The sequence below is a fragment of the Meleagris gallopavo genome, chromosome 3, assembly GCF_905368555.1.
Source record: "Meleagris gallopavo chromosome 3, MGAL_WU_HG_1.1, whole genome shotgun sequence".
NCBI classification, from domain to species: domain Eukaryota; kingdom Metazoa; phylum Chordata; class Aves; order Galliformes; family Phasianidae; genus Meleagris; species Meleagris gallopavo.
Genome location: NC_139406.1, coordinates 59,308,576 through 59,335,338, shown reverse-complemented (window position 1 = coordinate 59,335,338; position 26,763 = coordinate 59,308,576). Strand labels below are relative to the sequence as shown.

Sequence of the window (26,763 nt, the reverse complement as noted above, 5' to 3'; positions counted from 1 at the left end):
TATCTAGTGAATGCCAACCTGGATTAAAGTTTATATGTCATTCAAGAACTCAAATATTTTTTTACTTGGCAGGCAAGAGTCTGTGTAAACAGGACTTCCCTGAAGGTAGCAAGGAAAGATTATGCAATGTGGTTATTTATTAGCTTTGGTTTTACTGTCTGGAAGATGGGTAAATAATGCCCTAATGCTTAGAAATTAAATGAGTTAAACTGTACTGCTTAGTCTCTGTTCTGCTTCTTTGTAAGTTCCCAGAAATAGGCTTCTTGATAAGCTTAATAGCTTCAGAAGTGTTTTATTCTCTTTCTGTACTTTGTGCCAGTTTAAGCACTTTGAATATTCATTTACATTTTACAGTAAAACTGCTCAGAACATTTTTTCTTTTTTTTGCAGAATTTATTCCTATTTGAACTCAAAGTTTTCAGAGATGTGCCAATCTACTTTTGCAGAGATGTACCAATTTGGACTTAGTTTGTTCCTGAAATGTACAATGTTGACTGTCTAGTCACTGCAAGTGTGATATCTAAATATACATCTGACATTTTAAATTCAAACACAAATATTTTGACACAGTATGCTCTCATAGATTTTGCCTTCATTTTTTTTCCAGCATAATATTAAAGCAAATATTGTAATCTTGGAATGAAGTAACTGGATGATTGTCTTCTGGAGGGATTTATTTATATCTACAGTCTAATTTAGTTATTTAAAAAACATATAAGAACTGTTTGTTCTCAGTTTAAAAAATAACACTTAAAGCTAATTAGTATTCATTTTAAAAAGCAATTTAGATGGAAACAAAGTATGAGGGTGAGATTCTGGACTCACTGATTATATCTGCTTTCCATTTGAATACAAGAAATTAATTTGTGTAGTGGTGCATATCAGTCTTGTGTATATGGTATGAGATCTACACTCATAGTCACTCTACCCACTTTCCTCTGCAATCCTTTTTGCAACACAGTTATCAGTCTGAATTTGCTCACGGGTCTTGACAGTGTCAGTACAGCTTACCTAACAAGACGTATGACTCCTTGCTGCTGACCTCATGTGTAGAAGTAAATGAAATTTTTGCCTTTACTGTGTTTGCAGCATTTCACTGGTCATCTCCAAAGTCACAGTGAAAGTAATGCCTCCCATTTATTTCCAAGGAAACTACAACAGATAGAAAAAGTACAATAGCACTATTTGATAGAGCAAATTCTCAGCTACAAAACATTATTTTTTAGCTTAGTAACCACCGTTAGCTGTGCATATTTTGTGAGTGATGAACAAAAGCTTGCATAACACGCTCATAAAAATCTGCACCAATGGAGGTGATCCACTATTTTACAGCTGCTGTAATGGCGTTAACGTTGGGAAAATGTTGCCCATACAGTCTGTCTTTCATTGGCCTGAAAAGATGAAAGTCAGAAAGTATGAAATCCAGGCTGTTTGGTGGGCATGGTAAGACAGTCCAGTCAGTAAGACTGCCAGTGTGCTCCATGATCTTCAAACTGCTATTGGGCTTGTTGTTGTTGTGTTGAAAGAGAAAGGTTGACTTCTTCTCTGGCTTGTTCATGCAGATGAGCTAATCAAGATGCTCTTTATTTCATAGTGTGACAGCTGTTCATGGCTGTCTGGAATGTGGCTTGTCTTTCACACTGCTATTACCACTGCTGAAATGGACCACCTACCTCCTCACTGTGCTCACATCTACTTTTTGGTCTCCATAGACATTCATCAGATGTCGATGAATGTCAGTGGGTGCCATTTTTTCTGCACGGAGGAATTTGATAATACGCCTTTGTGTATGCATTTCCATGTCAGATATCATTTTAACAGACTGCCCCTCTACTGCCATCTGTCACCTGGCAACAAAATGTAATGGAATATTAGTGGGAAGGCTCAACCTCTACTGCCATACTACCACATACATCACAACAACTACCACTGATGCTGTGGGCCAAAATAATAAAATAGAAGACATTACTTTTGGAGCAGCCGCCATGGCCATAATCTGTCATAGAAAATGGGACATCCCTTACCAAGCATGCATTTTTATTTGATTGGATCAGAATAAAAACTTCTAGAAATTTTGCCTCAATGTTAAATATTTTGCTCTAATCTGAAGCCTTGTTTTCTGGACGTTATTTTAACACCGAATGTGAATTAAGGCATCTGATGTTTTAACTTCAGTTTTTCAAGGTTTTCAGTTGCTATTCTTGGTTTTATGTAAGCTTTATAGAATGATAGATTCTAAAACAAGTGTTAAAACTCCCATTGTCTACCACTTTAAATACAGCAAGTGAGATTAAGACTACTCAAATGATATAGCAAATCCTATTCTTGTCATTTATGATAGGACTTTAAAGTAACTTAGGTATCTAATTGTCATTTTATCCTGGTTAAGATGACGTACATAAATGAATTTTCCACTCTGGGCCCCAAGAACTTTTGAAAATCCCACCCACCAGCATACGATTCACAGTTTTGCATATAAATAAATGCGCTTTATGTGACCATGTTGCCTACCTGTTTGTCAGTCTCTGATCTATCTCTCCTGATCAGAATCTGACAGCTAACAATGACAACATTCAACAAGAAGGCCCAAAGATATTAAGCTCTTCCAAATCATAAGAACTATGAAAGTAATAAATTCCATTCTCTCTCCTGAAAAGAAGCATGAGCTCAGCTCTCCTCAACCTTCTCTTGTCTGCTTAGGTGGACCAGTCATCTCCATGCAGTTCAAAACCTGTGAAATTCTGCATTGTTCTGGATGGTTCAAACTTGAATCACAGATCCAGGGAAACCAGGCTTTGTAACTTTCATCTGTCTAAAACGAGTCATTTACTGAACAGTAGGTTCTCAATATATCTTCTGAAAAAACACTCTTGGAAAACATGCATTTCCTCTGAAAATAACATCAACAGAAATTTTGAAACATTGTTCCTCCACAATTTTGCTATCCTGCAAAGAGAAATAAATTGATCAACACATAAAAGACATGGCTCCTGTACTGAAGAGTTGCCCAGTTGACCTTGGTGACTACTCTGTACAAGGCTCCCCAGTCCAGATCGGAGACACACCACAAGTAGGGGATGGAAAGTAGTCTTGTCTTAGTTCACATGAGTAACATTTCTTATCCTCCAAGTTTACTTCTTCTCAATCCCACATGCCCAGCCATCAGGACCAATACTGTGCCAGGAGGAAGCAGTGAACTCCAACCCACAGGTCCCAGATCTAACAACTTCTTAAGCTCTTTTGTAAACAAATTGTTAATGCCTGGACCCATTAAACTTTATATCAACAGGGCAGTGGTATGTTCAATAAAAGTGCACTATGAAACCCAGTAGAAATGACTCACCTCCATCTGTAAACTGAGAAGTTGATGTTAAAATGAAATTAGGTTGTATCTGCTCACTTTAAATAGTTGAATCAAAACTAACTGAAGGCAGCATAGATCAGTTTTTAATCCAGTGTTAGGAGGAAAAAATAGGGCAAAGGAGTAGCTATATATCTTACTGACTCAAAGTTTATTTATGAAGTGTGTCTATAGAGAGTTTTAAACAGTGCTATACCTATCTAGAATCAACCATTTTCCAGAAAAGTCACAGCTTTTATTGATGGCTGATTTTTATCAAAGTATCCATGTTGTGATAAGGTAAATTCTATGTGAAGAAAATTATTTTTATTCAGAGTGAGGCAGTAACCCACCTCACATCACAAACCTTGTTAGTAGTAGGGGTGAAGCCTACTTGTTGCATGAGTATTTAGCTCATAAAGAGATGTGATGGCTTTGGCTACTGGGTTAGTTGAGGCATAACATAAACGAGGCACAGATTCCACACAGTAGTTTGTTAAAGTAGCCTGATTCTGGTCATAGCACATACATTTTGGCAGTCCAGAGCCTGTCTAGGAGAGAAGATGCCCATTGTTTCAAATAGGATGGTGGTTTGGTAACTTCTGTTTGGCCTGCTGGACTCAAGAACTGCTTGTTAGAAGAGAATCATTAAATCATTAAGGATGGAAAAGACCTGTAAAATTATCTAGCCCAACTGTTAGCCCATCACCACCATGCCCACTAACCACATCCCTCAGTGCTGTATCTACATGGTTTTTTATCACCTCCAGAGACAGTAACTGCACCAATTCTCTGGGCAGCCTGTTCCAAAAATGTGTTAATGGAACTGATTAACACCACAATTAAAAAATAATTTAAAAAATCCAGTTTTCTCAAGAGAAAACTCTTAGAACAAATTTTTTCTTCAAAAAGGAAAAAGAAAAGATACAAATTGCAGTACTGTATTTTCTGCATTGTAAATGGCATGTTTATTGTAAGAATTAATCTGTACAAGAATATTCTTGTATAAGATTTCAACGACGCCATCAGTAGCAGACTGTAGCTTAATGCATATCTCAGTGTTTTTCTATAATAACCTAAAAAATGTTTAATTTGTATCCTCAACACTTTTGCATTTTCTCTAGTGTTAAATTACTATCTGTGCTTTCTTTCTATTTCAGACGAAAATCTTTGTGAGAGGTACACTTTTCTCTCTATGTAGAATTTAGAGTTTTAATTCAAAAGGAAACTTAATTACTATACACATTACAGCATTTTCAATGTGTTAAATTATATTTTAAATTTTTCTATTTTCGAAAGTATCATTTTGTCAGCAATTGCTGAAAATGTTTTATTTTTTCCCAACATGTCCCCTTTCTGAACGACAAAAATAACTTTTTTCTGTTCCTTTGAAATTTTCATACTGCCTCCAAGCTTCCTCAACTACTGTAGCAGCTTACATTGCAACAGCCAAATTTATTCACTGATGAGAAAACTGCTCTGCAGTCCCTCCTTCTGAATATTTCTGTTATGTATACAGTTCTTGGAGCTGGATGCTGAGCCAGAGTTCCTCTGGTTGCTCTGTTACCCAGTCAGGTTCATCTTATTACACACTGAGACACAAATAATCTTAATGAAAGACATGTACTAGAGCTAAGGGACAGTGTGTTCTCAACAGTATTGTTGTATTGTTTTACAGCTTTTTTTTTTTTTTTTTTTTTTTTGGACACAAGTGTTTGGAAGTGGATTTAGGGCATCTATCCTGGAATTTTTATAGTCCTGGCCAATGTTCTAACCATCAAGTGGGCATGAAACAACTTATTCCCTTCTCCAGGAACTATGTTTTAGTGACAGAAATTGGAGCAGAGTCTGAGATGGGTGACAGAAATTGGAGCAGAGTCTGAGATGGGCACTTCTTCAGAATTTGGTGTCAGGAGCCCAACTCCATGCTAAAAAACTCCTTTTTCAAGAACCTAGCTCTTCTCAAGCAAAAATCTGCTGTCAGGGCAGCGGATGCTGCTTCTGTGCCAAGACTTGTATTTATTACCTTGTGTATACTGCTGCATACCACAAACAGGATCAAAAAGTCAACAGAACTAAAGAGTTGCAAGAGTTGCAGGTACAAGGAAGCAGAGAACCACACCTTGAAACAACATACTTTTAGTGAGTATTTGCCAGTAAAGGCAAAAGAAATTAGAACTTGCTAGAGCAAATCATAACCCTTAAAGGGCTGCTGAAGGCAATAACTATATGCCCATAATGGATGCAGGAAGAATTTCAAGGCATACACGAGCACAAATACTTACTGTATTGATTCTGCTTGCTGATTTTGCTCTCAGCTTTTCAATGATTGTCAGCTCAGAAATCTGAGTTTGCATCTTTATCATTTCTATGTTTACAAATAGAAATATTGACAAGCTGGAAAAGCAGCAAAAAATCATAAAATCATGAGCATAGGTCCCAGGGAGGGACACTGCAGCCAGCCAGACTGAACACGTAGACACAGACAGAGGTTGTGAAATGTGCAGACCAGGGAATAATGAGAAATTTGCTGAAAAGCTGCTCTGTTTACCAGTTTTTTGTTTTTTTGGGGTTTTTTTTTTTTTTTTTTTTGTTGTTTTTTTTGTTTTTTGGCTCTTACTCACCAGCAGTTTACAGAAGTTCTGCAGTGAAAATACACTGAAATTAGTTAGGAAAACTTCAACGAAACATAAAGGATAGGTAGAAAACGGTGAAAAGTGAAATTAAAGCCTGAATTCTTTAATTGAATATGCAGCTGATAAGCAAATCTTTTCCAACAATTACAGGCACAGATTTCTGTGGAAGAAGGGAAATGACAGCAGAGTGAAGGGAACCTACATAGCTTTTTCTTTCATTTCTTTAAGTACATATAATGGGATACACAGTCTCCCAACCACGTGGCATAGCTAGCCGTAGCCCTTCTTGCTTGCTCGACACATGTAGACTCTGAGGGGATGCCAATAAATCTGGCAGTATATAACCCATTACTTCTGCACCTTGGTTCAGTGCAGGTGATTCATACTCTTGCTAGAGCAAAGCAGCAGGATCAAAGTGTCACCCCATCAATGCTTAGCCCTTGAGTTACCTTGCCAGTTCCTCATTGTCAATGTTTTTCATCATCTCTTTCACACACCAAGGATTACAGTGTCTTACACAGCAGAATTATGAAACTTGATTGGTTTGTGCTTATAATATACATTTTTCTCTCTCTCTTTTTTTTTTTTCTTTGACCCCTATCAACCCTGCTATATAGAGTATATTACAGATTTAAGGCCTATGACAATAGGAAGTTTTGAGCAATGCTGACAGTGAGTATGCAAACAACAACAAAGATGAATGATGGAGAAATTCAGGCAAAAATCAGAGAAGAATTACTGCAGCACCCAGAGCTGATAAACCTTGGATTTAAGTTGCGCTGAGACGCTAACACCCTCTGCAGTACTGCCCCTTGCTGCAGCATTCCTATTGTGTCAATTCAGAAAAGGATGACATCCATTCTCCTTGTTTTTTGTTTTCTTTTTTTTTCTGTACAAAACTGTCAGCCTTCAGATAATGATTCATCAATTCTGTTTTGCTTAGCTTGAAAGATTTCTTTCTTCCATCCTTACTGAAAAAGTAGTATTCCAAAGTATCGTCTGTGAACAGACTCATGACAAACTGTCATGGTGTCCTGGTGGTCCTACTGATCTGACAGTGGATGTCACTGGAAGCCTGTCCCATTTAAAAAAAAAATAAAATAAAAAATAGATTTCTAAAAGAAATAGTAAAGACAAGAAAAGCAATTTTTGAGTCATAGATCATGTCAATAAAATCTCTGGAACAACCTAAAGTCTGCCTACAGCACTACAGGTATGCCCCGAGTCTTTATTTCTGTGCTCATGGTGGCAGCAGACCCAAAGCTGCACTACTCATTTTCTGAGTAAGCTCGTGAGATGTTTGGTACAACTGGATGGGAAATTGTGGGATGTGCTGCAAGTCTTCACATGGGAGGACAGCTAAAGAAAAATCAGGGTAAGCAGATAGAGGTGAATTCTTGAAGCTCCAGACAGATGGTATTTCTGACGTCTTCTATATAGATATGTAAAATATCTATCTACATTATTGTGTGTTTTACTAAGATAGTTGGCTACACAACACTTGAGCATTTGCCACAGAAGACCCGTTAAAGTTACAATTCAGGCTTTGCGCAAATTTAAGTTTTCTTCAGAAGGAGTACAAATTCCAGATATCTTTGGAAAGCCTGCTTGTTGCTGGGATATATCAAATTACAGCCTCTAAGAGATACTGATAGTTTCAAGTCTTTGTAATCATCAGAGTCCAAGGACACAAACAAGGTAATGTTTACAAACAGGCACATTTAATTTACTAAGAGCTTTCAAGCCTTTGAGCTCTTTTTCAGATGTAATTAAACAAAACAAAAACAACCTACAAACCTCTTGCAACAGGTCTTAATTACTCAGGTGAAGGGTCAGGTATTCGACATGTGATGATACATCTTCTCTGTCAGAGGCAGGAGCTGTAACTAGTGCTACAGACTCACATTCACTCATGGAATTTAATAGAAACATTAAATGTGCAGATATTTTTGCAACTCAGTCTTATTGGAAATCCCTGAAACCACTGATAAAACAACTATTGGTCAAACACAGACCCAACACTGCAATCTGAACTTTGTAAAAAAGCTAGTTAAAAGTTATGAGTTGCTCAGCTGATGGATGTAGTAAGAGGTATCTATATTTTCTCACCTTTCATTTTCTGTGGGCCAAACTCTAAGTTGTAAGAATCACAGAATCACTAAGGTTGGAAAAGACCAATCATCTAGTCCACCTGCCAACCCATCATCAGCAAACCTACTAAAACACACCCCTCAGTGCCACATCTGAACACTGATAACAAAAATAAGCTCTTCAAAATTAGGAAAAGAAATTTAAAAAGAATGTATGACCTCTTCTCATTCTTTGTTTCTTCTTATATTCCAAACTTGCTTTTCCCCCTTGATCTTGGGAGGCTCCATACTTCCTGGAGCCTTTCTCTTCCCTGCCATTCTCCTGCTCATCTCCACTCAGCATTCAGTTCCATTTCTGAGCTTATACCATTTGCTGCAACACTTTTTCCCTGGAAGCTCATTTCCTGTTCAGTCCCCTTGAGTTCTTGCTGTACCCTCTTTTTGGAAAAACCATTCATGGTCCTTTTTATCCACCTGAATTTTGTTAGGTAGCTTTGGATGCATTCAGAAAACTGAGGGGGATGCTTGCAGACATTTCAGCATTACGGTACAGTCCAAACAGGTATGATCAAAAAGTAAGCAAATATGAAGTGTATCTGCACACAGTCAGAGAAGAGGAAGATAATCCAGAACAAAGTTTTGTAAGCTTTTTAATAGGCCTCATGAATGGTATGTTAAATGAGTGAGGCTTTTAACCTAAGTAGGGCAAGAGATCTCAAAGGAAGCTTAATCAAAGGAAATGCCTATAATAAAAATACCATTAGGAGCAGTGAACTCTTCACCTTCATTAACTGGAGCTCACTGCTGGGCAGCAAAGTTGAGTTAACTTCCTCATGCAGACTGAGTATATATTTTCATCACTGGGCTGCACCTCGAGCACTGCATTCGGTTTTGGGCTACAGAGAAGACGTTGAGACTCTGGAGCACGTATGGAGAAGGGCAACAAATCTCTGAAGGTTCTGGAGCACAAGTCTTATGTGGAGCAGCTGAGGGAGCTGGGGCTGTTGAGCCTTGAGGAGGATCAGGGGAGATCTTATCACTCTCTACAACTGCCTGAAAGGCAGTCTCCCAGGTAAAATTAGAGGGAATGGCCTCAAATTGCACCAGAGGATGTTCAGGATGGACGTTAGGAAAAAATTTCTTCTCAGAAAGAGTGGTGAAGCATTGGAACAGAGTGCCAAAGAGCTGGTGGAATCACCATCCCTGGAGGTGCTCAAGAAATGTGTAAATGTGGCACTGAGGGACATGGAGATGGTGATGATGGATCAAAGGTTGACTAGATGATCTTAGTGGTCTTTTCCAACCTTGATGATTCTATGATTGGGTGCTCCAAGATTTTACTTTTCCCCCGGAAGCAGCATCAGGCGGGTGGTGCAGGCACTCGGCACCCGGAGACACCCCCGGAAGGTGGTATCGCGTGTCACCCCTCTACCCCTAGGAGACAGGAATGGGCAGAGATCCTCTTATGGGACTATAAGCAATAAAATAAAAGAAATACAAAACAATGTATGAGAGGAGTTAAAGCCTAAAAATCTAAACGCCAGTGAAGTTCATCAAAGTTAAATAAAAATAAATAAATAACCTAATTGGTGACGAGGCCAACCGGACCAGTCGGGACCGACCGCTTTCCTCCCGCCCCCGCCCAGCAGGGTGCGGAGGGGTTAAGCCCCGCCGGGGGCGGAGGCAGCCGGGCTCGGCCGGGTTTTCGTTTGGTATCTCCTGATGGGGCCGGGGACAGGCATGGCGCAGCGGCTGAACGAGCTTCCCGACCATTCGGCGCGGGTTCGCGGGGCCGTGGCCGAGCTGCGACGGCGGGCGGAGGCAGAGCCCGGGCAGCGCTGGCCGCAGCCGCTCAGCGACGCCTTCCTGGTGAGGTTCCTGCGAGCCCGAGACTTCAACCTGGATCTGGCCTGGAGGGTAAGGGGAAGCGGGAGCCCTCGGGACACCGGGGTGCTTGTTTCAGCTGCCTGGCCCCTGGGTAGGCTCGGAAATGGAGATGCGGAGGGGCAGTGCTGCTCCTGGGGGTGTTGGGAGCCCGCAGCAGGCATTTAAGTGAGTGAAGCATCCTGCCAGATGGGTCAAGAAGGACATTTGGGTTATAGCGCTCTGCTCATCTGCACATCTACAGAGCAAGGTCGGGAAGACAGCGTGGCCGCTAGCTTGATGCGATCCCACTGGCAAAGGTTCTGGTACCTGCAGTAAGGTCACAGCTCAGCTAACAGCATCCTTCCAAGGGCATCCTTACCTTGCTTTTCCTGCTCGGGCTATTAGTAACTCGTATGTCTCTTAGTTTTGCTACAGGTTTCTGTCTGTGAAATTTCTCTTTCTCTTAGAGTTTGGTAATTTAACAGGCTTTGGCGAGTTTCATTCCATTCCTATCTGTTGTATGGCTTGTTGCCATAAAGACATTGCATGCCTGTTTTCAGCAGTCAAAAGCACAGATTGTTATCATTTCTTTTTTACAGAAAGGTTGATAAACACTAATTCATCTCAACAAAAAGTAATTCCAATTCTTTCTAGAGCAAAAGCTTGTGCCAACTGGAATCTGTGTTTTAATGGAACTTGATGCTGTTGACATAACATTGCCCAACACAGCTTACCTTTTATTTTTTGCTTCTGTATGCTCTCGACCTTCCGAGTTCAGAATTGTGTGTCAGTATAACTGAAGACTGTTGCACGTAAATGTAGTGCGTGATCAAAGTGGTAAAAAAGAACACTAGAAATTGAATGATGCTCTTAACAGTAATTAGCTTTAATTATATCTTTTGTTCTTTTCATGAGGTTTGTGTGACAGCTTTAAATCACAACAGAAGAGTGAGCAAGTCAAGACAGATTCCTTTGGCTATTCATGCATCTTATTGTTGCTCTAATTTCATAACACGGCTTATATCAAATGTGTAGTAACAATTGTAGGACTGTACCTTTCTTTTCTTTTTTTTTCCCAGCAAAACCCTCCCTCTTTTTTTTTTTTTTTTTTTTTTTTTTTTTCCCTCCTGTATTGCAGTCTCATGAAGATGATACACTCTCCAGCTTGTGTTATAGAATGGAAATTGGAAGTGCTGGAAGTAGGCATGGCAGTGGCACTCAAGAGTTTGGCCCATAGTTTTCTGCACTTTCTTGAGAATAGTTACAGAATCACAGAATGGCCAGGGTTGGAAGGGACCTCAAGGATCAGGAATCTCCAATCACCTGCCTCATGCAGGGCCACCAGCCTCCCCTTTTAATACCAGACCAGGCTACCCAGGGCCCCATCCAATCTGGCCTTGAACACCTCCAGGGACGGGGCATCCACAACCTCTCTGGGCAGCCTGTTCCAGCACCTCACCACTCTCTCTGTAAAGAACTTCCCCCTGACATCCAACCTAAATCTTCCCTCTCTCAACTTAAAACCATTTCCCCTTGTCCTGCTGTTACCAACCCTTTCAAAGAGTTGATTCCCCTCCTGTTTGTATCTCCCTTTAGGTACTGAAAGGCTGCAATCAGGTCACCTTGCACCCGCCTCTTCTCCAGGCTGAACAGCCTGTCTTCATAGGGGAGGTGCTCCAGTCCCCCAGTCATCTTTGTGGCTCTCCTTTGGACCCTCTCCAACAGCTCCCTGTCTTTCTTGTAGTGGGGGCTCCTGACCTGGACACAGTACTCCAGATAGGGCCTCACAAGAGCAGAGTAGAGAGGGACAATCACCTCTCTGTCCCTGCTGGCCACCCTTCTTCTGATAGAGATGTTGTTAGATGTGCTGTAGGTAGGAAACAGCATGGGAAGAAGACATAAATAAATAAATAAATAAAGGAATGTGATTATCTGCAATCACTATATTCTAGAAAAGCCTAAAAGGCTTATTATGCAAAAGTCAGTGATGATTTTAAGAAGAAGATTCATCGAACCCAAATGAGACCTCGTGCAATGAGGTTACGTTTTTGCTTCATCCTAGACAGTGCTCTCCTGTCATCTGTCTAGATGGTGGGTGACCCTCCCTGCCCGGATAGATATCCCCTCTCAGCTTAGAGTTCAGGCTGGTACAACCTAATTTTTCCCACCAAGAAAATGGCACTGCTGCATGGTACCTGTAGACAGGTAAAGCATGATCAGAGTCTGTGACTCATCAGTGCCTGTGACCAAAAGAATGGAAGTTTCTTTCCACCATTCTTCTTACTGTGGGCTTATACTTAGCCTTAAATATGAATTATGAGTTTGGTTACAGACCAAACTGTTTTGTGATGCGTGTCAGGTTAATATGTAACTCATATATCTGATTATGGTCTCTCAGGAGTTGGTTTATCAACGTTTGGAAATCTTCCAGAAAATAATCAGTTAGAGGGTGATTCCATTTCAGAATCATTTAGTGGAACAGAAATCTTTTACGTTTTTCTTCTAGCAGTTCCAAACTTGCTTGAAAGTACTAAACTATTTCTATATATCATCCTAGAAAAAAATCCACCGCTGAAATAGCTAGTTGGAGCTGAAGAACTCAACTGGAAGTGTGTATGTTTTGAAGTCAATGGTGTATCTAAGTAAGCTCAGCAGCAGACTGTTCTTGAAATAGAAGAAAATTATTTTCCTGCATTTTTGAATCAGAGGAAAGATTTGGCTAAATTCCTTACCTTTGAAAGTGGCTGGAGAGGAATGCATGATCCCTAATTACTTAAGTACAGACTCCCAGAAGAAGAGATGAAATTAAGCAAATATTTTCTGCTATAGGATTTAAAATGTGTGAATGTTACCAGTGATAATGTCTGTAATCCTTAAATTCTTTGTGAAATCTTGACAGAGATTTGTCTCCAGGAGTGTGCAGAAGGTCCTTTGACATGGGCTAACAACAACTATGACATAACACATGAAGCCTTGATTATGCCAGTAAGACGCTTTTCCTATCCAGTGAAACTGTGGGCAGGGCTTACATCCCCTAAAAAATAACACTGAGGAGGAGTGGTAGTGTATTGTTTTAGTCTCTTTCACTTGTGCCTTTGTAATCCCCATGAGAGATAAAAGCAGGGATCAGATTTTAATGCTGCAAAAGGTTTAAACTGCGAAGCAGGGCCATGGGTCACCATTAATTGAGATAAAGCAATGATTTTAGTCTTTTTTAATGTGCCAGCTACATGGGTGTGTTTGACTTTCTTGCTGTGATCAAAAGTGCTGACACTTGGGTTCAGTAGTGATATGTGAAATCTGGAAAGGTAGCAGCCCCTCTCCTCCATACATATTTTCACTTAGTTCATTTTATTATTGCCTTGTGTTACATCTTGCAACTCTTGGATGAAGCTGATTCTCAGTGAGCCTGGAATACTGTCTTGACTTGACTTGAATTATACTATAGGGAGAAGAATGAACATTTTTAAATTCAGTAAAAGTGCAACACTGAAACACCAGCATCAAAGGTGTGTGCATGTGTGTATATGCACTTACATGTTTCTATCCTAAATTTTGAACTGTTGGTTTCTCCATCAAAGATTGAAATTAAAAAAAACATTTTTCTCTGAACATAGTGTGTGCTGATACAGCTACTGGCACAGTTAAAATTTAATCTTGCACCTTTGTTAATATGGATATATATCAATCAGGAAAAATAATTGGTCACATACATTAATTTCTATAACATACATTATTTTCTAGTTCTTTTAATTACAAGTACTAAGTTCTCTTTCCTTTGTTTTGTGTCACACAAAATGTGGATTAATCAGTAACATTGCTATCTCTGATGTTAAGAAATCTGGAACTATCCCCAAAAGACCTCAGGAAAAATCTCTTGATGGTTAACTCCAGACAGTGGGGTTTTTCATCCAGCTTTGCCCATTATCAAATTATCTTGTGTCTGTTTTCAGATGCTCAATAGATTTTTAAGTAAGTTATTCAGTTTATATATACAGATAATTATACAGAGACGTTTTTTCTTGTAAATACATGAGTCATTTTGATTGTAATGAATGCTTTTGTTTCTCCTGATTATATTAGGTTTATTTATCTTCTGCACTCAGGCTGATTATTATGAATAAAACTTATACTTTTCTTTGCTATCTTTACAAAAAAAGAATAATAACATTTTCCTATCTTTTAAATATTCCATATTAATTTCTGTCTTTATGCAATGTTAATTTAGGAATTTTCAAAATCAAGTAAAACTGTAAAATTCCCTGCTAATTTTTGTATTTAGTTATGTTTAAGAATTACACATGTAAGTGGCTCTGTGTGACTTGAGAATGTCCAGCAGCTGAGAAAGTGATTGTTCACAGAAAATGTCTCCAAATTAGCTGTGAATACTGTGGAAAGTTATCTAATGCTGACCTTTAGTTCAGAACTAAATCATCATTTCAGGTAATTAGATTGGATAGTTTTTAAGATCAGAACTATTCACTTGAGCACTTTGTGGCTTTCTGGAAAAGGGAAGAATGTTTGGAACTTAGCTGTGTCTATGTAAAAAGTATCATGCCATAGAGGGAGTCATAAGTGTTCTAACTATGTGTTTATTCAATCATGGACAATCAGTAGATAAACTATGTTTCTGTAAGTATCCTTAGTGTGTTGCAGTTTGTGAACAGTATTCCTTTTCTTCTCAGGTCCAGAAATTGAGGTTTTGATGTTTCTGTCTAGGGAAGTGTTAATGTTTATGAAAAGAAGAAACTAACTGAAAGCTGGGATTATTCAGGGTATTAGATGACCCTATGTTTATTCTCATCTTGATTTTTGGCAGGCAGCTCTTCAAAGAACTGCTTAAAATATTTATGTGATTGTTAAGTAGGTTCATTATGATGGAATACACCTGATGTTAGAAGGGACAAACTATGAAGCAGAAGATGTTTGGATAGTACTTCTGTGGTTGTTTGTGTGTTTTTTGCTGCTGTTTAAGTGTCTGTGTTGGAAAGATGAAGAAAAATAACACAGTATGTAAACAGTGCTGTCTGGTTGGCACAATGTTTGGAATTGTTCCACAGTGCCCTTTGTAAGGAGTCAAATTCCAACAGAGTGAGATAATTGTAGTACCTCTTCTGGCCTATCTTTGCAATCAGTGAATTTCTTTTCCACAGATTAACTTGGTTTCCTTCACTTCCTGCTCTGCTTGTTTACGCTAGCCCAATTATATGAAGTCAAAAGATTTTTAGTACAATACGTTAGCAGTTAAGTGTTTCTGTTTACCGTGTATGGTCTAAAGCAAGGCTTTTATCAGTTGGCTTATTTCCAAGTCAGATGGGATTCTGGTGTGGCAGATGGACTGTCCCAGTTTTGTACCCACAAGTACATACTTACAGGCAATATTTCCAGAAATGATACAGTTAATTGCGGATCAGAGCATCATCTATTTGTACGTAAATTATTTTAACAAACAATAACTTGGCAGTTTTGTCTAAGAATAGGCTTAAGCTGAGGAAAAATTGTATGTTTGTATGAAACAATATAAGAAACTTCAAAACAAAGGAAAGAGAAATTACTACTGATGTTAACTGGGTAACATAAACAAGCTATGAGGTATGCAATGGTGATTCTCAGGTTTTGCATTACCAACCTAGCTGATACTGTGATATTCCAAGGGATGAATTCAGTATCCACTGAGGTTCCTTTCTGCCATTCTTTATATGAAGATGATGAAGAAAATGATCCTTGCATAGATATAAGAAGCTTGGGGTTTTATTAAAGGTTATGTTTTATTAATAGGAGCTGACAGTTCTTTTAATTCTAGTGCTTCTGTTGCGGAATATGGTATAATTTAGAAATAAGCAAATATGAATTAACAGAAATAAAGGAGAGCTGGTTGATGTTTTCATTTCTGTGAGCATATTTAATTTGTGAAACTATACTGAGGATCAGATTACTTTTGTTGTTGAATGTAACAATTTGAAAGAGTAGCCTATTCTACTTTTAAGATTTTAAACCTGTCTTTGATTTTCTTTTCTTGTGTACAAGTACTGAAAAATTCTGATTCACTTAGCTCCTTTGAAAATGATAGGAGTTCAAACTGTAGTTTGGGACATTTTAATACAAAATTTTACATTTAGATAGCCATAGCTATAACACTGTTCTCCAAACTCAGTGCTGGACAACTTAGCACAAGTGATTGAGCAGAGGCAGATCACAGCTGGTGAACAGAAGACAATCTTGCAAAGCTTCCTACCTACCTATTCAGAATGCCATAAATAACTTCAGCTGCAGACAGTTGCTGCTCTTTTTCTCCACCACCACTTCTTTATTTTAAAAGGAAAACTGTAATAAGAGTTTGGAACTACCGTGTCACCAATTTAATTTTTAGTTATCCATCTCTACTTAAAATAACTTCTCACAGTATTATCTGTAATTCTGCTAGCAAATGTTTCCTCAGAAAGACACTCCTTAATTGACTGTTCCTTAAGAATTAGACCATTCCATTTCAACATACAATCCTCCCCATCCTTCACTAGTGCTAGCATATGTTGCTTCCTTCCAGCCTTAGGAACAAGGGCAGTTATGTTTCTGACAATGGACAGGATCTCTCTTTTAGTAAGACAGGTATACATTATTTCCATTCTGAGCGAGGAAAGTTGTCTGATAGATAAAGGGAATGAAGGATCCATTACACTTGTATTCTGCTTTATCTAAGGAGCAGGAGGGATTTTGAAAATGTGCTTCATATATGCTGGTGACCTTGTGTATGTCAAATGGTAAAATGAAATTATTAATAAATGTATGTATGAAGTAAGCACATCTTTTCCAAAGACAACAAAGCTTGTATGAATCAGATGAGTTATCAAACTGAATAATCCTAAATGTCACCTGAGAACTCTTTTCTATTATTATTTTTTTAATGCTTTTAAAGTTGAAACTACTGGTGATTTCTGCATAGCCCGATTTTCTTTTCTAACACAAAGTAATAACTGTATTCCATTAATGAATTGACGATACTAAATACATAACAACTCAGTAATTTGATCAAGTATAACAGCCTTCTGCTTCTCTCAGCAATTTGCTTTGAATACACAATGAAATGACAGCTAATTTAATGAATTAAACCTCTGGCTGTGACCACATATTGAAAATATGGTTTTATCTGTGCTTTTTTAATGTAATACCTGATGGTTATCTTACACATTTACTTTTTTCCAGTTACTGAAGAATTACCAGAAGTGGAGAATTGAATGCCCAGAAATAAGTGCAGATTTGCAGCCATCTTCTGTCCTTGGTCTATTGCATGCTGGCTATCATGGAGTCTTAAGATCAAGAGACCCATCTGGAAGCAAAGTTCTAATATACAGAATTGGTGAGTGACAATATTTCTTGGACCCATTTCATACCTGGCTCTTGTACTAATTCTTTTGTGTCTGTTTTTTTGTTTGCATGTAAATTATCACAATTTCAGCAGCAAAACAGAAGTATCTAATGGGTGTAACACCAGGAGTTGATAAAATGGAAGGTAACATGAGAATCTCTTAACTAGAAAGGTAGTAATTATTCTCCCTTGTTAGAAAGACTTTTAGGTAAACATAAAGATGTGTTTACTGAGCAGTAATAATTATATCATTTGATTCTAATATGGCTAAAGTTATGCATCCTTTTCTGAAGCTTCTCTGTTAAGTAGAATTCTTGTTTGCATCAAAAAACTACTAAGGTTAAAATCCTAAAAACTTATAAGAATATGTAATTATTTGGTCTCATGTTTCCAAAAAGTACTTTTGTTTCCAGGAGAATTATAAAATCTGTGTTCTGAGTGGAGATGCAGTACAGAGGGGAAAGAAAGAATGGAAAAAAGATGTACACCTAATGTACCAACATTTAGCTTAGATGCAGATGAGTTCTCTGAATCTTCACCATTTTAGATATAGCTGATGAACCCTGTATAAATTATGCCCTGAAGATCTTCAGTTTGCTTTGATGCATTCCCTAAAGTCTTAATAACAATAATAAATCACATGTTGCCATATTTCTTTGTGGTTTTGGACAGAGAAATGATTTTTACCAGCTTTCAAATAATTGTTTTAATATTGGCTGGTCTAGTAGAGTGAAATGCTTTTCTTTGCAAAGCTGTGCTCTCCAAAGATTGAGCCCAGTGTAAAGGCTCATCCCATGCAATTCTTTGCTCAGGTCTCAAAAAACCAAATGGAATTCACTGAGGCTTGGCAGTATTGCTGTACTGAAGTAAAATTATGTGAATTGATGATCTGTGATTTCCTTTTGGAGTTCCTGAAGCCCATGGCCAGTGATTAGCCTCTTTGAGCTATACCATGCTTTCCTTTGATTTCTGCTAATGGGACTGTTATTGTCTTAAGCTGTCTGTGGCAAAACCTTGTACTGGAGGCTACAGTTGTAGGTGCAATGTACTCCACTCATACCATTTACAAAATTAGCGTGAAAGATGAGTGACAGAACAAGCACAGAAGAGAATTTCTGCAATGGCAAATCTGTTTATTTCAGAATCTTCGATACTGAATGCTTACTTCTCCCTGAGAAGCAGTAGGAAGTGAAAGTACAGGTGTATGCTGTATGCTTGTGGTTATGCAGTGCAATATACTAATTCCTCAGGACAATGGGATCCCACGTTATTTACGGCATACGATGTGTTTCGTGTGAGTCTGATCACGTCTGAACTCATTGTAAAGGAGATTGAGACTCAGAGGAATGGAGTCAAGGCTATCTTTGATCTTCAAGGGTGGCGATTTGCTCATGCATTTCAAATCAGTCCAGCAGTGGCCAAGAAAATTGCTGCTGTGCTCACAGTAAGTACAACATACTGCTTTATACTGCTTCACTGCTATAACTCCCTATTTTTCTTCCATCTGAAGTTTTTCCTTCTGCAGACCTTTTCAGAGGTCATGCAGTTTGAAAGAACAAATTTTTATATCCATGAAAAGTCAGATAACTCGGGCATATGCTTTGCTTATTTTGACTTAAAGTATGTTCTTGTATGGCAGTAAGTGCTCTTTAACCTCAGATGTCTTATTAAAATTCCACTGACCTGTTACAGTACAAGAATTTCTTGAGCAGATAAAATCTACTTTTATAAGGATCTGTTCAAAGCTTTTTTTTTTCCTTGAGACTTAGAGAAGATGAAAAATAGAATGCAGTAAGTGCAGTTCAGACCAAGTGAGTAGTACTTGTTGGCAAGTATGGATGATACTAGAAGACCATCCATCTGTTCCCAACTGCATGTGGCATTTGTTTTGCTTGTGTTTCCCGATGAGTTATTTTGTGCAACTCGTTGTTACCTCACCTCATTTTCACAAAATTTTAGGAACCTTACTGTCTCTAAGACTTTTTCCTTTCTGTCAAATTCAGTTGAATTTTGCCAATGGATTTGAATAAAAAGAGAGGAAAGAGACAGAGAATTGGCAGGCAAGCTACACTGTCGTCATATAATCCTATTTTCCTTCAGAAGTTAAGCTGAAAATCAGTAATGATAAGACTGTTAACCTATGATGTAGAAACGGGCCAGGGAGATAATCTCTCAATCTGGTTTGGCAAGGTTTGTATCTGAGGGCAATTCAGAGCTTAGTCAGTGAGCTAATAGCATCAGAATTTCATCGGCTCTTCCTTCTTGATCTCTGCTGTAGAACTTCAAGGAAAGCAGGGAGTATTACAATTTTTTTTTTCATCTAGAATAAGAAAAATATTGATGTTTATATGATCCTGGGCCAATTCCATGAGAACAACAGTTGAGAGAGTGTTTCTGCTGATTTCTGAGGTAGTAAACAAGTCGTTAGTAATTTTATAACTTTGAAATTGAGAGCAGAAAGGAAATAGAATAGGAATTGCAATTAAACCTGTGGGTTTCAATCCATTACCTTAAATGAGGATATTCTTTGAATAGAATGGCTCTATCTTACTACAGCTTTATTGTATGTTTTTCAAGTTTCTAAATGTTTCTTATAGCAATTGAAAAAAGGCAGAAAAAGGATTGCATTTCCAGTGTTGCCTTCTTAGAACAGGAGTAAACTCAATTGATTTTTCTTTTTTTTCTTTCTTTTTTGGATCTTTTTCATCATTCTAGGTGGATTTGTATGTTTCATCTAGAGGTTGTTTTTAGTGTTGAATCAATATGCTTATAAGTAAAAATTTAGGAACCTTGGCTTTTACCCTAAGTTTTTCTCTTGAAATGTGTCTTTCTTGCAAATTACTGTCTTGTGTGGAGAAACACATTAATAGAAAAGAAATAAATGTAATACAGAATAGAAAGTATAGTAACATCAGTAGGCGACATCATCTTGAATATCAGTTACCTTGAGGCAAAACTAAATTCTTTTGTGAAGAAGAAAATAGTAGGCTGTAAACAAATGATAATAACATGCAGTAAACCTAAAATCTGATAGATTTAAGGTCTTTATCATACTTTAAAATCTAATAGGATTTGCACTTAAGAAATGTGTGTGGGTTTTTTTCTTACCCATAGAGGCGTGTATGATATGGCCATTTTTATAAGCACCAGTTGCAGCATAGTAGGTGGGATTTTAAGGAGTTATTCTTCCCCCGTTGCATAATACTGTCTTTGAACACTGTTGTTACTTCCTTTCAGATTGAAAAGTTGTGGAACTTCTATATGAAACTTGAACCCAACTAGTAGTATTTCAAATTATGAAGGCGTATAGGAGATATAACTTTTATTATAGGGTTTGTCCCTGCCTATAGCAGGGGGATTGGAACTAGATGATCTTAAGGGTCCCTTCCAACCCAAACCATTCTACGATTATCACAGTAATCTTGCTGTAAAGCTGAATTTCAGGCTTGGGCAAATTCACTAATTTCAAGACTCCTCTCTATATTTAACTTATAAATATAACCACTGATTTTGCTGTATTTATATCTATATATATTTCTCTGGGCTGTGGGAGTTGCCAGTGAAAACATGTGGCTAGATAGGCAGCAGGATCTTTGCTACTGTGCCTCAGAAGAAAAGCTGAGAGAAAGCTTTGTGTATATTATTTGTGTGCAGTTTGTTGTCGTTGCTTTTATAGTCAGCCTTTCCTTGTTATTTTTTTTTTCTCTCCTAGTGAGAAGAACAAAATGTAATTTCTTAATCAGTGTAAACTAAGAGTACTCCATAGTGCAAGAATTAGCAAGGTCAGAAGGAATACCTGGAGGAAGACTAGATAGTTTCAGACTTGTCTTTCATGATAGAATCTTTTCAATAATTTCTTTTTCTCATGCTGTTTTTCATGTATCTTGACAGGATTCCTTTCCACTAAAAGTTCGAGGTATCCACTTGATTAATGAGCCTTTATTGTTCCATCCAGTCTTCGCTCTAATTAAGCCTTTTCTCACTGAAAAAATAAAGCAACGGGTGAGTGCACACAAACATTTATTTCTACCATAAAACCTCTACGCAACAATCTACAACAGTTCCCTTAGGATCTGAACTTTGAAGAGGACAAATCATTTTAGTAAATCGTTTTAGTACTATAGTGGCCCTGTAATCTATCTGTAAAACATCTGCATAATATACATAACAGTTGCTGTTGTCACTCAGCTCTGCAGAGAAGGACCTGGGAGTCCTGGTGAATGAAAAGCTAAACATGAGCCAGCAATGTCCTCTTGCAGCTCAGAAAGCAAATGGTATCCTGGACTCCATCAGAAGAGGGATTGCCAGCAGGGACAGGGAGGTGATTGTGAGCCGCAGACTCTGATCATGCCTTACCTGTCTACAGGTACCATGCAGTAGTGCCATTTTCCTGGTGGGAAAAATTAGGTTGTACCAGCCTGAACTCTAAGCTGAGAGGGGATATCTATCCGGGCAGGGAGGGTCACCCACTATCTAGACAGATGACAGGAGAGCACTGTCTAGGATGAAGCAAAAACGTAACCTCATTGCATGAGGTCTCATTTGGGTTCAGTGAATCTTTTTCTTAAAATCACCACTAACTTTTGCACAATAATCTTCTTGGGCTTTTCTAGAATATACTGATTGCAGATAAAATATTCCTTTATTTATTTATTTTTGTCTTCTTCCCATGCTGTTTCCAAAGTGCTAGAAATCAATGTCAGCTGGATGCGGAACATTAAGTACACATGGAAAAAGAAATTTGAAGTGGAAAGATTCAACATGTGATTTTCTTAAACGTTGAAAACTCTTAGAACGCATATGTATTCAAACAAGAATTTTAGAGTTAGGAATCAGTAGAGACCCAAAAATTTCAAAGAGATTGTAAAATGCCTTGGCAGTAGAGCCTCAGCCCTAGAGAGCTGATTCTCACAAAGAGTATAAAAAAGAAAAATAAAAATCTACTACTCTGGAGACTCCACCTCTAAACCTCGCTTACATACCACACTCTTGAAGACTAGTCACAAAATCACAGGAGGGACCCACAAAGATCATTGAGTCCAATTCCTTGATCCACAATGGACCACACAAAATTAAAACCTATGTCCGAGACCTTTGTTCAAATGCTCCTTGAACTCCATCAATTTGGTGCCAATACCACTGTGCTGAGGAGACTGTTCCAGGGCCTGACCACATGCTGGTGAAGAATCTTTTCCTAACATCCAACTTGCCCTTCCTCCCACTCCATGTAGTCCTACTTATAGCACATCTAACAACATCTCTATCAGAAGAGGGGTGGCCAGCAGGGACAGAGAGGTGATTGTCTGGATCTGGAGTACTGTGTTCAGGTCTGGACAAGACCCAGAAAGGAAAGACAGGGGGCTGTTGGAGAGAGTACAGAGGAGAGCCACGAAGATGGTCGGGGGACTGGAGCACCTCCCCTACGAAAACAGGCTGAGGGAGCTGGGTTTGTTCAGCCTGGAGAAAAGAAGGCTGTGGGGGGTGACCTCATTGCAGCCTTTCAGCACCTAAAGGGGGCCAACAAACAGAAGGAGAATCAACTCTTTGAAAGTGTTGATAACTGCAGGACAAGGGGAAATGGTTTTAAGACGAGGGAAGATTTAGGTTGGATGTCAGGGGGAAGTTCTCTACAGAGAGAGTGGTGAGGTGCTGGAACAGGCTGCCCAGAGAGGTTGTGGATGCCCCGTCCCTGGAGGTGTTCAAGGCCAGATTGGATGGGGCCCTGGGTAGCCTGGTCTGGTATTAAATGGGGAAGTTGGTGGCCCTGCATGTGGCAGGGGGTTGGAGATTCATAATTCTTAAGGTCCTTTCCAACCCTGGCCATTCTGTGATTCTGTCACTACTCTAACGACTAAAAAAATACAGTAACGGGGTTTAAATAACTTGCTTAAGATCACACAGCGTATCTTCTGCAGAATTAGCAAGAAATAGGTCCCAGATCTGTAGACACGCTGTCTACAGATGACAGTGAGAAATTGTCAACAAATGGTGTTAATAATCAGAAAGTTCTTGTCAGTTGTTAATAAGAAACCTACGAAAGGTTTTTGACCAAAAGTAGTGAAGAAGGCTTCAAGTTAGCTCTAATAAAGCAGGAAAATAGCAACCAGAACTACACTATTCAAAGGTTAAACTGGAGGAGAGCAGTGCAGGATCTGATTTAATTAGAACTGAATTACGTGGACTGTAATGTAAGTCAGAGGTATGGTTTCTTCTGAATATCTTCCTTGGCACCTGTTTGTATCTACATACCTTGAACATAATGTTGTCTTCAAATGTGTGTAGCAGGACTAGATAGAAGTGGCCAGGTGCTGAGCACTTTTTTTTTCCCCTGGAATGACTGATAAGCAACTACAGGACACACCTCAGAACAAGACCAAGCCCCAGTCCTCCTGGTACAGATCATTTTAGCTACATGGGCTAGTAGTGAGTTTTGGACTTAAATTGTACTTTCTTCCTCACTGAAGGAGCTCATTGTGAACACTTGTTTAGTGGAACCAATCTTAAGTGCTTGTATTGCATTTATTTGCTATCTGTTTTTACTCATGAGTCTAACATTCATACTGAAGTAAATGCTTTTTCATATTTTGTTTTAGGTGCATATGCATGGAAGTAACTACATTCAGAGTCTGACTGAACACTTTCCAGTCAGCATTCTCCCACAGGAATATGGGGGGGAAGGAGACTCCTTTGAAGAGCTGGCCAAGGAATGGACTGACTTCATAATGGCATCTGCAGATTATCTCCAGAGCATTTCTCTGGTTGCCCATGAATAAACTTATGAGAGTATTCTATCAATTCCTGAAGACTGGAAGTGGAAATAAATTTGATATGAAATCTTTCTTGTAAACTTGAAATCATAGTAAATGAAAGCAGAATGGCTTTTCAGAGCAGAATTACAATGACTGCACTTTTATACTAACTGGAGTATATCAGTATGTATGTCTGAGGAGACTACGTGTCTGAGGATATGTCTGAGGATTTCTATGTGTTTGTAACTGGTAAAGTTGCATGCCAGTAGTTGTACATTGTATATCAGATATTGATATTACTCCTGTTAAGTCTTATAAGACAACTCATCTATATTAATGCAGTCCAGAACCTTATGCTTAGTTCTTCTATCTTGGCTTGTTAAGATGATAAGATACAAAGCCAAGTAATTAAAGTAGAACAGAGTATAGATGGGGTAGACTGGAAGCAGAAGTATGAATACAGGCCCAATTTACAAGTAGGAGCCTGCGTTTCAAATTGATTCTCAGGGAAATGGCTGTTTTGTTAGTTTGTGCTGCTAAGATTACACAGTCAAATTATGAATTAGTCATCAGTACTGAAACATTTGTTATCTTTGTGCTGCTTATGCAGCTTCCCTTTTTGTGCTAATTGACACAGGAATCTAGTAGTTCGCGGGGAAGATGAGGAAAGTCCCATATACGTATTCTTCAAAGGAAAGTGTGAATCAGGAGGAACTGGTAAGAGAGTTAAAAAAAAAAATCAAATTTTGATCTTTGTTCTTCAAAGAGATAATATCTGTGGATAAGCTATAAGCAACTAAGTAAGGTGAGCACTTTTAATTCCTGTTGTAGACTGCTACAGAGGTCAACTGCTCTTTGCTGGCTGCAGTATCTGTCTTGCAAGGTGAATAGTTCTTCACCCTACAAGATCTAGATTCTTTGTAGATTAGAAACTTAGAAATAACTGCTGTGTGGTCTAAGGGTGCTTTGGACCTTAGCCTCGGAGATACCTAGGAGATTCTTATTTTCAGAAAAGTGATTGACAACTTGCCAGCCTATGTAGTGTTGGACACTGGAAAAATTTGTTTTTAATTTCTGCTGAGTCCTCTTCTGTGTTTATATAATGAAAAAAATCTGTCTGTACTTATGTTAAAGGGACATGATTCATGTTTAACTGCTGCATGTATTACACAGCAGTATTATCCTACATTCCCTAAGATTTAATAATCTAAAATGATAATTTATTTTTCACTGTTTTTGTTTTTTGTATGTTTTTCTTGTTGTTAAAATTTCTGTTAATACAGCAACTGCTGGAGTTTGTATACACGGTTTTTATCAGTTTTATAACAGGACAGGGAGTGTTCACATAAGTATTAAACATCTAGCATTCCATATAAAAGTTCACCATAACAATGTACTTCTCAGGTAGTAGAAATGCTAACTTCTGTTATTTTAAAATTTGTAGGACACTGGGATGTCGTATTAATGTATGTTTAGGAGAAAGAAAAGAGAATATCCTGTGAAAACAGAAGCATCTTGTTTTACTTTATCACTTTATCATTATTGCAAAAGCCAGCAGAAGCTATTTTTTATTAGCATATACAACATCTGTGAAAGGCCTACACAGTACGTGTTGGTCATAGTTTCCTTTGCTACCTAAGGTCAATGTCAGATAGAACATTCCTTCGAAACTGGCAATGATTTTCCTTTTTCAGTTATCTCATTTCCTCAAGTGCATTCTCATCCTTTTCTTTCAGGATATCTTTGATGCAGAGCCTAAATTCAAATAAATATTTTTCATATATTCATATATTTCATATCCTTATTTTTATCTGATTGAACTATTTTGTGATATGAAAAAGCTCTTTAAATAGTTCAGTTGAGGTGATTATTTTTATAAAAAAATAAGTAGTCATTTGGCAGTTCTTCAGGTGTATAACTCAAGTCCCAAGTAATTTATGGGACAGAGAACTGAAGCTATTGCACTAACGTTATGCTCTCTGTTTTAATCCTTGAACGTATACCATGTAAAGGAATGAACCATGTTCCTGTGAACAGGTTCCTGTGAAACCAATCTCTTACTGTTGCTATTTTATCTAACAGAAAGAAATTTAATTCCTTCATTTGATTGTGTATGTAGAGAAAAAATGTGTGGCTTTTATCTTAATTTGAACTATACTATATCAATGAAGTCCTAAATATCCTGAACCTATTATTAAATGGTAACGTGGATATGTAATGCAATAGAGCACTGAGTACAGTTGTTTTTTCATGAACTGTTAATTATTTTTAATGTTTACATGCAAAGTAGAACTTAGAAATTCTGGACAAGGAACAACTGTCACTGCTGCTAATGACATAGAATAATCAGGATATTTGCATAATAAAAAGGAAAGTGTGATGTGTGGAGGTAGGCCAGCTGCAAAGTAAATAAACAAAAATTTGTACATGCCTTATTCTTCTCTAGCAAGACCAGGAGTGCCTTTAAAAAATAAACTTGCTGTTAAATGCTGCTACTGCCTATAAGCATAATTTAATGCACATTTTTAATTTTTTTTTTACATGTTAACATAATTATATTAATAAACCTTTTCTAGTTCAACCAGTCTCCTGTTTTGAAGAGTTTTAGTTACTTTTCAGTGACACAATAATTACTTTCATTAAGTGCTACAGGTTTTTGACTCCTGCTGGTGATACCACAGTATCATAGAAAGACTTGAGTTGAAAGGGATCTCAAACC

The 26,763-nt window shown here is 38.1% G+C and overlaps 1 protein-coding gene across 1 annotated transcript; it reads left to right on the top strand.

The window, feature by feature from the left end:
• The first annotated feature begins 9,710 nt into the window (after window positions 1-9,710).
• On the top strand, window positions 9,711-26,630 carry TTPA (alpha tocopherol transfer protein). Its single transcript, XM_010708978.4, has 5 exons — window positions 9,711-9,983; window positions 17,133-17,286; window positions 18,546-18,739; window positions 21,187-21,297; window positions 23,889-26,630. Exons 1-5 carry the CDS (start codon window positions 9,789-9,791, stop codon window positions 24,066-24,068), a joined length of 834 nt encoding a protein of 277 aa, XP_010707280.1. The 5' UTR covers window positions 9,711-9,788; the 3' UTR covers window positions 24,069-26,630.
• Window positions 26,631-26,763: the final 133 nt, after the last annotated feature.

Coding starts and splice junctions, on each gene's coding strand:
- TTPA (XM_010708978.4), top strand. CDS start 9,789: ATGGGGCCGGGGACAGGCATGGCGCAGCGGCTGAACGAGCTTCCCGAC. Junction 9,984..17,132: donor ACCTGGATCTGGCCTGGAGG/GTAAGGGGAAGC, acceptor ACTTTTTTCCAG/TTACTGAAGAATTACCAGAA. Junction 18,740..21,186: donor AAATTGCTGCTGTGCTCACA/GTAAGTACAACA, acceptor GTATCTTGACAG/GATTCCTTTCCACTAAAAGT.